This window comes from Panthera leo, chromosome A2 (genome assembly GCF_018350215.1).
Source record: "Panthera leo isolate Ple1 chromosome A2, P.leo_Ple1_pat1.1, whole genome shotgun sequence".
In the NCBI taxonomy this organism is placed as follows: domain Eukaryota; kingdom Metazoa; phylum Chordata; class Mammalia; order Carnivora; family Felidae; genus Panthera; species Panthera leo.
The window spans coordinates 20383671-20395895 of record NC_056680.1 but is presented as its reverse complement, the minus strand read 5'-3'; the positions used below and the strand labels follow the sequence as shown (position 1 = coordinate 20395895).

General features: G+C 42.0%; 1 protein-coding gene and 1 non-coding gene across 3 annotated transcripts; one reads left to right on the top strand and one right to left on the bottom strand.

The window, feature by feature from the left end:
* Positions 1-2704: 2704 nt before the first annotated feature.
* LOC122214638 lies at positions 2705-2813 on the bottom strand. The gene has a single exon (XR_006200018.1). It is a non-coding gene; the product is annotated as a U6 spliceosomal RNA (small nuclear RNA).
* Positions 2814-6078: 3265 nt separating this feature from the next.
* On the top strand, positions 6079-7890 carry LOC122214413 (IQ domain-containing protein F1-like). Of its 2 annotated transcripts, XM_042929539.1 has the most exons (4): positions 6079-6177; positions 6355-6465; positions 6600-6662; positions 7434-7890. In XM_042929539.1, the coding sequence occupies exons 1-4, from the start codon at positions 6175-6177 to the stop codon at positions 7878-7880; spliced, it is 624 nt and encodes a 207-aa protein (XP_042785473.1). In that variant the 5' UTR covers positions 6079-6174; the 3' UTR covers positions 7881-7890. The 2 variants fall into 2 exon arrangements, with proteins under 2 accessions (XP_042785473.1, XP_042785474.1); XM_042929540.1 differs by lacking the exon at positions 6355-6465 and having other exon boundaries at positions 6099-6177.
* Positions 7891-12225: the final 4335 nt, after the last annotated feature.

Here is a 12225-nt window from a genome sequence, read left to right as displayed (position 1 = left end):
CTCTCTCTCTCTCTGCCCCTCCCCTGTTCTTGCACTATCTCTCTCTCATAAATAAACATTAAAAAAATTACAAGAAAATTTAAAAATAGAATACCTTATGATCCAGCAATCACACTACTGGGTATTTACCCAAAGGATACAAAAACACTAATTCTAAAGGATATATGCACCCCTATGTTTATTGCAGCATTATTTACAATAGCCAAATTATGGAAGCAACCCAAGTATCCATGGACAGATGAATGGACAAAGATACACACACACACACACACACACACACACACAGGAATATTATTCAGCCATAAAAAACATGAAATCTTACCATTTGCAACAACATGGATGGATCTAGAGAGTATAATGCCAAGTGAAATGCCAGAGGAAGACAAATACCATATGATTTCATTCATATGTGGAATTTAAGAAACAAACAGGGGCACCTGGGCAGCTCAGTCAGCTAAGCGTCCGACTTTGGCTCAGGTCATGATCTTGCAGTTTGTGAATTCGAGCCCCGCATCGGGCTCTGTGCTGACAGCTCAGAGTTTGGAACCTGCTTTGGATTCTGTGTGTCGTTCTCTCTCTGTCCCTCCCCTGCTCACCCTCTGTCTCTCTCTGTCTCAAAAATGAATAGAACATTAAAAAAATTTTTAAGAAACAAACAAAGGGGGAAAAAAGAGAGAGAGACAAATCAAGAAACAGACTCTTAACTATAGAGAACAAACTAATGGTTACCAGAGGGGGAGTGGGTGGGGGAATGGATGAAATAGGTGATAGGGATTAAAGAGTACACTTATCGTGATGAGCACTGAGCAATGTACGGAATTGTTGAATCATTATATTGTACACCTGAAACTAATACAACACTGTATGTTAACTATACTGGAATTAAAATAAAAAGCTTAAAGAAAAAAAAAAGATGGTCTTTTCTATTTACCCAACGCTCACTATTTCTGGGGCCTTCAATTCTACCTGCTGATGTGGGCTTCCATATGGGATCTTCCTTCAACATTTCTTTTAGTGTGAATCTGTTAGCAATTTTGTTTTCTGAATTCTTATTTTTTTTTGAAAATGGCTTTATTTCAACTTTATCTTAAAAAAATCAAGGTTATAATTTATGTATAGTGAAATGAAGAAATTTTAAATGTGCAGCTAAATAAGTCTTGCCAAATGCATACATCCCATAAATCTGTACCTTATCAAGATATAGGGCATTTCTATCACTCCAGAGAATTCCTTCATGCCTCTTTCTAATCTGCCCTAATTCCCAAAGGCAACCCTGGTTCTGATTTCTATCCCTGTGTATTAGTTTTGCCTGTTATCAAACTTCGTATATGGAATTATACAAATGTTCTGTTTTGTGTTTGTCTTTTTTTCCCCTCAACATAATGTCTGGAGATTTATCGATGTTATTACATGTATTGTTAGTTCTTTACTTTTTATGATTTAATAGTATTTTATGAGTATACTCATAAAAAATATTTATCCATTCTCCTATTTATAGACATTTGACTTGTCTCCAGTATTTGGCTCTTATGAATGTAATGCTACAAGCATTCCTGTACAAGTCTTTTTGTGAACATACATTTTCATTTCCCTCAAGTAAATATGAAGGAGTGGAATTGCTGAGTCACAGAACAGGTGTACGTGTATGCTTAATTTTATCAGGGACAGCCAAACTAATTTCCAAACTGGTCATTCCATTCTGCCAACATTTGGTCTCAGTTTTTAAAAATTCTTTCATTTGAGCCATTATAATGGATAAGTAGTGGTATCTCATTGTAGCGTAAGTTTGGACTTTCCCTAATAAGCAACGATGTTGAGAAACTTTTCATGTGTTTGGTGGTTGTTTGTATATCTTCTTTTATGGAGTATTAAGTCTTTTGCCCATTTTTACTGGGTTGCTTATCTTTATTATTAAGTTGCAGAAGTTTTTCTATCCTGGACTAAAGACCTTTGTCACATTCTCCTTCTGTCTCTATGTATATATAATATATACAGTGAATATTCTTTTCTTTAGCCTGTGACTAAAAAAAGTTGAGGTATAATTGACATACAACATTATATTAGTTTTAGGTGTACAGCATAATGATCTGATATTTGTATATATTGTAAAATGCTTACCACAGTAAATCTAGTTAACATCTGTCACCACACAGTTACAGAAGTTTTTTAACTTGTTAAGAGAATTTTTAAGATTTACTCTCAGGGGCACCTGGGTGGCTCAGTCAGTTAAGTGTCTGACTCTTGATTTTGGCTTAGGTCATGATCTCACAGTCATGAGATCAACCCCCCCCCACCCCCTTCAGGCTCCACGCTGACAGCATGGAGCCTGCTTGGGATTCTCTCCCTCCCTCTATCTCTGCCCCTCCCTCACTTGCACTCATGCACTCTTTCTCTTTCTCTCAAAACAAATAAATAACATCTAAAAACAAAAACAAAAAAGAGGGCCGCCTGGGTGTCTCAGTCGGTAAGCATCCGACTCTTGATTTTGGCTCAGGTTATGTTCTCACACAGTTTGTGAGTTCGAGCCCCACATCAGGCTCCACATTGGCAGTGTGAAGCCTGCTTGGGATTCTCTCTCACCCTCTCTCTGTCCCTCCCCCATCAAATAAATAAAATAAAATAAATAATAATAAAACAAAGAGATTTACTCTCTTGGCACCTCTCAAATATGCCATACAGTGTGTTGACTGTGGTCTCCATACTGAAAAATATGGTACATGTCATGTATTTGTATGTCACCCTTGCACAGGAGCCATGATAATCTTCTTTGCATAGTTCCAATTTTAGTGTATGGGTTGCCCAAGTGAGCACCCAGCTGACCTTTAAAAATGCTGTCTTTTGATAAACAAATGGTTTTAATTTGGATGAAGTCCATTCTATCAATATTTTGTACTTAGTGTTTTCTCTGTCTTGTCTAAGAAATCTTTGTCAACTCCAAGGTCACAAAATAATTCTCATGGTTTTTCTTCTAGAAGCTTTATAGTTTTAGCTTTAATTTTTGTTTAGATCTATGACACATCATGTGTGGGTGTGTTTTGTCTATGATATTAGATAGGGGTCAAGATTTTTTCTTTTTTCCTCATTGAAAATGCATTTCCTTTCTGTACTGAATTATCTTGATACATTAAAGAAAATCAATACACTGTGTAAATGTGAGTCTATTTCTGGCTTCTTCATTCTGTTTCATTGATCTGTTTGTCTCTTCTTACACTAAAACCACATTGTCTTGATTACTGTAACTTTATAGTCTTCCAAGACAGTAAGTCTTGAAATCAGATAATGTAAGTCTATTTTGTCTAAGTGGGTACCCCTGTTCTCTCTTGGTTCCTTTTGCATGGAATATCTTTTTCTATCCCTTCACTTTTAGGCTCATGTGTGTCCTTGAAACTTAAGTGAGTCTTTGTTAACTAGCATTACCTGGGTCTTTTCTGTTTGTTTTGTCCATTTAGCCACTCTGTGTCTTTTGATTGGAGAATTTAATCCATTTACATTTAAAGTACTTACTGATAGGTAAAGATTTACTAATGCCATCTTATTGTTTTCTGGCTCTTTTGTAGTTCTTTTATTCCTTTCTTCTCTTGCTGTCTTTCTTTGATGTTTTTCCATAGTGGTATGCTTAAAAATTTTTTTTTTAAGATTTTATTTTTTGTTAGGCAATCTCTACACCCAACATGGGGCTCGAACTTACAGCCCCAAGATCAAGAGTCACATGTTCTACTGACTGAGTCAGCCAGGTGCCCCTATAGTGGTATGCTTTGATTTCCTTTTTTTTCTTTTGTGTATCTACTGTATGTTTGTACCTTGTGGCTACCATGAGTCTGACATAAAACATCTTATAGTCTAAGTTGATAACAACTTCAATTGTATATACAACCTACCCTTTTACTCCTTCCCCAACTCTGTTTTTGATGTCATAATTTACATCTTTTTATATTGTGTATATATTGACAAATTGTTGTAGCTATAGTTATTTTTAATACTTTTGCCCTTTAACCTTTGTACTAAAGTTAAGTGATTAGCACACCACCAGATTACAATATTACAGTATTCTAAATCTGACTGTTTACTTACCTTTACCAGTGTGCTTTATATTTTCATATGTTTTTGTTATTAATTAGCATCCTTTCATATCAGCTTGAAGAACTCCTTGCAGCATTGCTTGTAAAGCAGGTCTTGTGGTGAGAGAGATGAACTGTCAGCTTTTGTGTGGGAAAGTATTTATCTTGTCTTCATTTCTAAAGGACAGCTTTATTCCTGATTAGCAGGGTTTTTTTTTTTTTCTTTTAGCACTTTAAATATATCATATCTTTGAATATATCACTTTCTCATGGCCTGTTCTGCTGAGAAATCCACTGATACCTTTAAGGAGTTTCCCTTATATGTGAGAAAATTTTGCTCTTGTTGCTTTTAAATTTTGTGGGGGTGGGGCACCTGGGTGGCTCAGTTGGTTAAGCATCTGACTTCAGCTCAGGTAATGATCTCATGGCTTGTGGGTTCAAGCCCCGTGTCGGGCTCTGTGCTGACAGCTTGGAGCCTGCAGCCTGCTTTGGATTCTGTGTCTCCCTCTCTCTCTAGTCCTCCCCTGCTCATGCTCTATCTCTCTCTCCTTCAAAAATAAATATACCTCCTCCATACTTCTTATTCCTTCTCGAGAGGATTCTTAAGATTGTATGTCTTCTCTCAATCCTGTAAAGCCAGGCTGAATTCTGATAGCCTCCTGTTTGCTTTCCCTGGAGCAGTGCTGAATGTTCAAATTGTGTTCTTTCTCAGTCCCACAGAGTCAACTGGCTTTGTATGCATGCTCACTGGCCATCTGCAAAGGCTTCTACTCATCATCCTCAGAGGCCTACACAGGGAGCCAGCCATGGGTAAGGGAGTATGGGGTGAGTGGCACAGAGTGCTAGAGATGTCCATATGCCAGCTGGGGAATCTGCAGGTGAGGCATCCTCAGTGGCTTGTGGGCAGGCTTCCTGAAGGAGTCTGGTTAGAAGGACCCACATCCCTTTGATACATTTTGAGCCCTACCTGATATTCTCTCAGTTCCTCCCCACTGCTCAGTCATGTGGCTTACCTCAGTGTTCTGAAGATATGAGAAATGCACTTTCAGTGACACCTGGGGCTGTGACTCTGAGGGGCTACCAGGGACTCACATTAACCAGGTGGGTTTTCGCAGGACAAGAACAGGCAAAGGTGGGGAGGTCTTGTGGCAAGTGCCTTTTGTATGGTTCAGAGCTAAGAACACAGCTAAGAACTTCTATAGTGGCCACTCCTCACCATAAAATGTAGCCTTGAGTCCCTCAGGGAAGAAGACAGGAGGGCACCTGAGCTCATTGCAGTCTGCAATGGGGGCCCCAGGTGGTCCTGGAAGCTTCATGGAGTTTCCTGGGCCTTGAATGGATGGTTCAACAATTCAACTCTTCCAAGGTAATCATTGGTAGCAATTTGGTACATATACCTTTCTCCCCCTTTATATGCATTTACTATATATGTATAATTATGTATCTTGATGACTTTACTTACATGAATGGGATCATAATGATCTCCAACTTTTTCACTTACAAATATATCTTAGATACACTTTCTCATCAGTACATATAAATCAAATTCATTATTAAAAAAATTCTTTTTCTCTCTCTCTCTCTCTTTCCTTCCTTCCTTCCTTCTTTCCTTCCTTCCTTCCTTCCTTCCTTCCTTCCTTCCTTCCTTCCTTTAAATAAGCTCTACATCCAACATAGGGCTTGAACTCATGACGCTGAGATCAAGAGTCACATGCTCTACTGACTGAACCAGTCAGGCACCCCTAAATTCATTTTTTTACAGTTATAATTTATTAGTATTCTCTGAGTATAAATGGACTGTTAACAATTAAATCAATCCTCACTTTTACCAATTAGGGATATGATCAATGACTGGTTATTTTTGTACACCTGTACATCAGTGGGCCAATATTCTAGTGTCTTACTTTTGTATTCAGGGCTTTGGCCATTTCCAGCAGAAAAGAATGGACAGCACTTTTGTCTTTTCCTTGGATGCAGCTCAACTATTGGGAGCATCCTTGTGCCTGAGTCACAGCTGCCCTTATGACATCATAGGTCTCCCCCTCCACTCAATCTACCCATCCATGGCTAGAGGAAGACAGACCTGAGGGGATTTGAACCATCTACACCCAATCCAATGGTGAGTAAGTGAGAGACAGACAAACCAGGCTTTTTAGGGATTCTCCATAAATCTCTTAGGATAAGGGGATCCCCCTGGCATATGAATACTCTGGGAAGCCCTGGAAGCTAGAGATACTGAATGCAGAGGGAGGGAACACAGCTTCATTCTTGACTTTTCCCTAACTGCTGATTGCAGGAGAAGGACCAGCCTCAAAATATTAATGAACCCACTGAAGATGAGTTTCAGCAGAAAGAGGAACCGACCAGTTTATCCTCAGTACCACTGACCTCAGAGAATAATGTAGAGGTGGGAGGAGACTTGACTTGGATGTCTCTGGTCCTTGTGTCCTAGTGCCTATAGCTAGTGTTTTTTGCATGGTCTAGAACTAAGAAAGGAATAAACTCATTCTTGTTTGTCCTCTTTCCCCATTTCTTTTTCAGGCTGAAGATGTAAATACAGTTGAGACACAGATAGTGGATGGTGCTGATAAGAAAGCTAGACAAGTATGAGCCCCTATCCCCCAAGACCACACAGGGCTGGGGCTGGGAATGTAGGGGCTGTGTTTGTGGAATGGAATAGCCAACATATGGAAAGCTGAGCTTAAGCAATATTTGTCTCTGTGTGTGTGTGTGTGTGTGTGTGAGAGAGAAAGAGAGAGAGAGAGAGAGAGAGAGAGAGAGAGAGCATGTGCATATATGTTTGCTTGTTAATTAAGAGTTAAAATGTGAAAGTCAAGAAGAGTAAGGATGGGGAAAAGATAAGAAATAAACTTTATGGGGTGGGGGATACTTAATACCATAACATGACAGAGGAAGAGAGCAGGTTGTGGTTTGGAGCTGGAGTCAAGGATGAAAGGACAGGATTAGCAAAGGATGCCACTTCTCTAGCAGGTGAGTGGAGTCTGAAGGGAAGGATCATAGGTCTTGATCAGGTGGAACATGTAACTTTTTGACCCATAGGTCATGTGTTCTTGCCCTAGGCTGGCCAACTTAATCCATATAAAATAGACAGGGCAGACGTACTCGCATTTTACAGATGGGGACTTTGAGATTCAGAGGTCAACATGTTGTGTCCATGTCCATTAACCAGAGAGTGGCAGAGACAGGACACCTACCTGGTCTTCTTGTTCCAGCCAGTGCCTTGTCCAGTGCTCCTGAGCTTCAGAAGAAGGGCTGATTGTAGATAGGGAATCTGGGCCCCTTTCTGGCATGCCCCCAAATTCAAATGGGTAGGGAACATTCTCAAAACGCCCCCTCCTTTTTTTTTCTTGCAAGATCCCAAGAAATCAAAATAAGCCCTCTACCAGTAATCAAGAAGTCATAAAGATCCAGGCCTGGTGGCGAGGCACCCTGGTGCGCCGGACACTACTGCACGCGGTAATCAGAGCGCTGATCATCCAGCGCTGGTGGAAGCACATCCTGACAAAGCTAATGGAGAGGAGGCGGCGGACAGCACTGGAGACCTTTACACGGAAGGAGTGGGCGGCAGTCAAGCTGCAGTCCTGGGTCCGCATGTGGCGCATCCGGAGGCGCTATTGCCGTTTGCTCAATGCTGTCCGCATTATCCAGGCCTACTGGAGGTGCCACTCCTGTGCTTCCCAGGGTTTCATCAAGGGCCAGTACAGAGTCACTGCCAACCAGCTGCATCTGGAGCTAGAGATCTTGCTGGGCTCAGGGCCTTGCATTGTGACAGAGTGTATTCCCCTCCCAATAAAACAGTGAAGTGGTCTTCCTCCAGGCTCTTTCTTTGACAGGTTCAAGGAGGTCAGGGCACATGATAGCAGATACTTCACATCTGGCACTGAGGAATGGGCCGGGTTGTCCAAAGGCCTGAGTGTGTTAAGGGGAAGGATCCTGAGCCTTTGTCCAGACTGAGGAGAGACTGATTAGCAAGGTCTGCCATAAGTAGAAAAGTTGGTGAAACCTATCTGTCATGTTGGCCAACTCTGGGAGCATCCTTCATGTAAATGGTGCCCCTCCCCAAGGTTGCATATAATGGAGGCCTGGTGGGGGCGGGGGTTAGTGATGGCAATGGCAACACATTTGTCGGGAATTCACCCACTTAGGTCTAATTGCTTAGGGCTTGTTCTCTCACCTGCATGAATGAGAGGAGCCCACCCACCCCAAGCTCTGTGATCATGGTTCCCATTGGCTCATAAACTGGCCCCCATTACAAAGGGCAAGGAGAGATGGAAAGGAGGAGGCAGGCTATTTCAGATTGGTAGGTGGCAGGTTTAATAAGTAAATGAACTTATGTATGAGGCTTGTCTTGTGTGGCTGCAAGGTGAGTAGATCTCACCTGCCTGCCAGAATCTTAAAAGTTTATATATAAGCCTTAACAGGGTTCAGACATATATACTGTCCAGATGTTCTCAATGCCACATTGCTCTCTCAAGGCTATGTCCTTGAAAAAGGCTCCCACTGTGGCATGGTGGGTGGCATGCACATTCCAAGGATAAGGGAGGGGATGAGGGGCCTTCAGTTGCCTGGGTCCAGCTTGCAAGTCAATGTGCAATCATATCCTCTCAATGACCTTCTTCAAAACTCCCTGCCCAACTGGGGGCTGTATCCTCATAACCAGCCTCCAAGTCAGAATGAGTCAAACTGTAAATTGTTAAGAGTGCATAGCCCCAGTCTGCATTCCTACTTCAAATTCATCCTCCAGTCCCAAATGGAGGCTAGGATTCATTCCCCTTCAGACCTGTGGGAGGTTCCACCAGAGTGGAGATGGGAAAGAACGCACTCCACTGCTAGCCTAACCCTCTAGTGAGTGTCAGGTCATAGCATCTCACAGATAAAGAGTTAAGAAGGATCAGCCATGTCTCCCTCACCCTATCCCCAGGCTCAGTCTTAGCAGAGGCTGGTCCAGCTGGAGCTGGGGCCTCTGACAGTCACTTCCTATGAAAATCTGCCCCCCTGGGGTGGGATTGGGGCCTAGGTCGTGATAAAGGGGCCATTAAGAGGCCAAGGTTAAGCTGTCCCTTTGCCCATCTGGGCACTGCTATCCCATGGTTTCCTATAGACACAGGGTCCTAGGGTCTTGGGTTATTCTCCATCAATACTGCAAGTTCAAAAGCCCTATATCTGGTCCTGCTCCATCTACTCTGCCCTGACAAACTAGTCCTTCAGCTCACAGGGTTCTGAGATACTGCCTGGAGGCCTCAGGTTCCAGCTCTCTGTATTGCATTGGGGCATGAGCTCTGTATGTCCAGCTCTGTGCCTCTGTGTCCCACCCCTGTGTCTCACACAGGTTCTGGTCTCTCACTCTGAAGGACTTCTGTATTTTTCCTTGACTACATTTCCCTCTTGTGTTCAGTGTCTCAGAGTAAAGAGCAAGGATTTTGGAGTCAAACCCTAGGTCAGATCCCTTACTCCACCACTCACTGCTGTGTGGCTGTGGACACATTTTACCTCTCTGAGCTCATTTCCTGAGCTGATTCTCATCTTTCAGCACAAAGGTCAAGTGCCAAAAAAATTTAGCATCAGCAACAAAACAAGGAAAGGGGTCACACCCACCTTAAAAACTGGCAGCCAGGGAAAAACTGCAAATTTGGGGATGCAGTAGAGTACCCCAGAGAGCACAGCAAGGTGTTCTCATTATCATTGGGATGCAATGGTACCAGGCCCTCTCAGTGCACAGAGATAGGGAATATATGTTTGTGCATACACACAAGCACACATTATCTATCTATCATCTATATCATCTATCATCTATCTATATTGAAATGTATGAGTTCACACTGGTATCTCCAATTACAATCTAAAATCAGAGTTCATTCTAATTTTCTATTTTCTATATTTCAACCTCCTGTTTCCAAGATTAAGACACCTGGTCCCCATTATACTTAATACATTTTCTTATCTGGTCTCCTCTGTATGTAATTAATCTTCCATGGCTGCTGCTGGCTATGCAGACATTGTCCTCACCCTGCTTGAGCTCTGACACCCTGCTGGGCCATTACCCTCTTCATGTATCTCAGGCTCCAGTTTCCCGCATTGGTTGCTGTCCTCTGTGAATGCCCCTCTCACCTAACTTGGGGCTGACATGAAATTTCAGGATGCCCTCTGCACAGATACCCTCCTTGCTGTACTCAAGTTCTGATTTCCTATACCATTAAGGATGCCCTCTTCATCTTGTCCATGCTATGATACCTACTACTGCCATGGCCTTGAACTCCCATGTCCAGACCCCCCCTTTACTCTGCCTGGGTTCCAAACTGGCAACTCTCTTATGCCAACACCTTCCTCACCCTCTTGGGATACACGCCCTGTTCTGTGTCACAGTTTCTCTTGCCCTTGTATACCTATGTTGCATTGCCCAGCCTAATGGCTTTCAGACTAAATTGTTCAGGAAGGGAAGGGAATAAAATGAGGGAAAGGATGAGAGGAAACTAAAATTTCCATTTAAAAACAGAGAAAAACCATCTGCAGAAAAAAGTTCCCAGTCATTAAAATCTGCTTCAACATTTTTATCTCAAACCTCAACGAAACATGACCATAAAGAAAACCAGAAAAATGTCCATGAGAAAATGGCTCAACATGTTTGAACACAGGTTCAGGTCTTCTTCTCTTGGTGTAAATTCATAGGAATAACAGAAAAAGAATATATTTATTTTAAAAATCTCTAATAGAGGCGCCTGGGTGGCTCAGTAGGTTGAGCATCCAACTTCAGCTCGGGTCATGATCTCATGGTTTGTGGGTTCAAGCCCTGCATTGGGCTTGCTGTCAGCGCAGAGCCCACTTCAGATCCTCTGTCCCCCTCTGTCTCTGCCTCTCCCCCATTTGTTCTCTCTCTTTCAAAAATAAAATAACCATTTAAAAAATTAAAATTAAAAAATTAAAAATCTCTAATAGTACCTACACATTTAGGAAGGGAACTAAAATGGACAGAAATTATGTGGCCTCCTTAAAGGACAGAAGGCAGATGTGAAAACACTGAAAGAACATATATCAAAGCTCTAAAAAAAGGTCTCCTATCAAGGAAGAGAGTGGCCATGCAGTCCCTCCAAGCTTGGAAGCAGCTGATTCAGGAGGCAGCAGGGGCTGGTGGCTACTGTGGGGACTAGCTGGGATATAACCATAGAAGGGGCAGCCAGCTCTAGCTGAGCCATGTGGTTGGCAAGAGAAGGACTATCTCCAGGGAGGAGCTATGATTGGTAGGGCCCGATACCATGTGACTCCCTTGCACAGCAAGACTCCTGCCCAGGAGACCACCCACCATGAGATCCCACCCCATGCTTCCCTTGCAACCCATGGACATAGCAATCATCAAGAGGCAAAGAGGAAATCACAAGACAAAGATGAGTACCCAAACAAGAATCACCAAGCTTTGGAGGAAACCAACCGCAGAAAAAAAGCATCCCTAGACTCAATAATGAGAAACACAATGGCCAAGGGAAAGACTAAGAAGGCAACTTAAAGAGGTGGAATTAATATTCTCAGTGGATGGGAGGAGACATTTTAGCCATAAAAGAACAAACCATTATTTAAAAGAGCTATCTATGGATCTTAGAAAGGAATAGTGTTAAAATTCAAACTTGATAGATGGGATGAATAGCAGAATGGACATCACCAAAGTTAATGGGTAGAAAGTTTGACAAGAGAACTCTTGAAATACAGCAGAAAAGGGAAAGATTCAGAGAAATGAAAAGGTTAAAGAAAAGCAAATTTAAAAATGGAGCACCGATCCAGAAGTTCTACTCATGGTTGAATTAGTGTTCTTGAGAAAGGAAGCACAGAGATGAAGAGCAGGAACCTTCAAGGCATTAACGAGTTTCTCAGAACTCATCAAGGAGATTCAATTGCCCTAAAAAAGGTGGCATCCATCTGTTTTCCAAACAGGTTGCAGCACAGTCTCATAGCTGATGAAGATAAAATACGTAAACATTTGAAGAGGAAAAAAAAATCCAGAAACTACCCACTCAGGAATAAGTTTCAGACTGACCTCAGCCTTCTCAGCAGCAACACTGGGTGTGAGGAGATTAAGTGGAGTGACACCTTTAATGTTCTAAAAGAAAAGAAATGTAAGCATTGAATGATATACCACCTACAACATCATTCAAGTCTA

What these genes read in the sequence shown, in the direction of transcription:
- LOC122214413 (XM_042929539.1), top strand. An exon ending in CCTCAGAGAATAATGTAGAG is followed by an intron (nt 6,466 to 6,599) that starts GTGGGAGGAGAC and finishes TTTCTTTTTCAG; the next exon opens with GCTGAAGATGTAAATACAGT. An exon ending in CTGATAAGAAAGCTAGACAA is followed by an intron (nt 6,663 to 7,433) that starts GTATGAGCCCCT and finishes TTTTCTTGCAAG; the next exon opens with ATCCCAAGAAATCAAAATAA.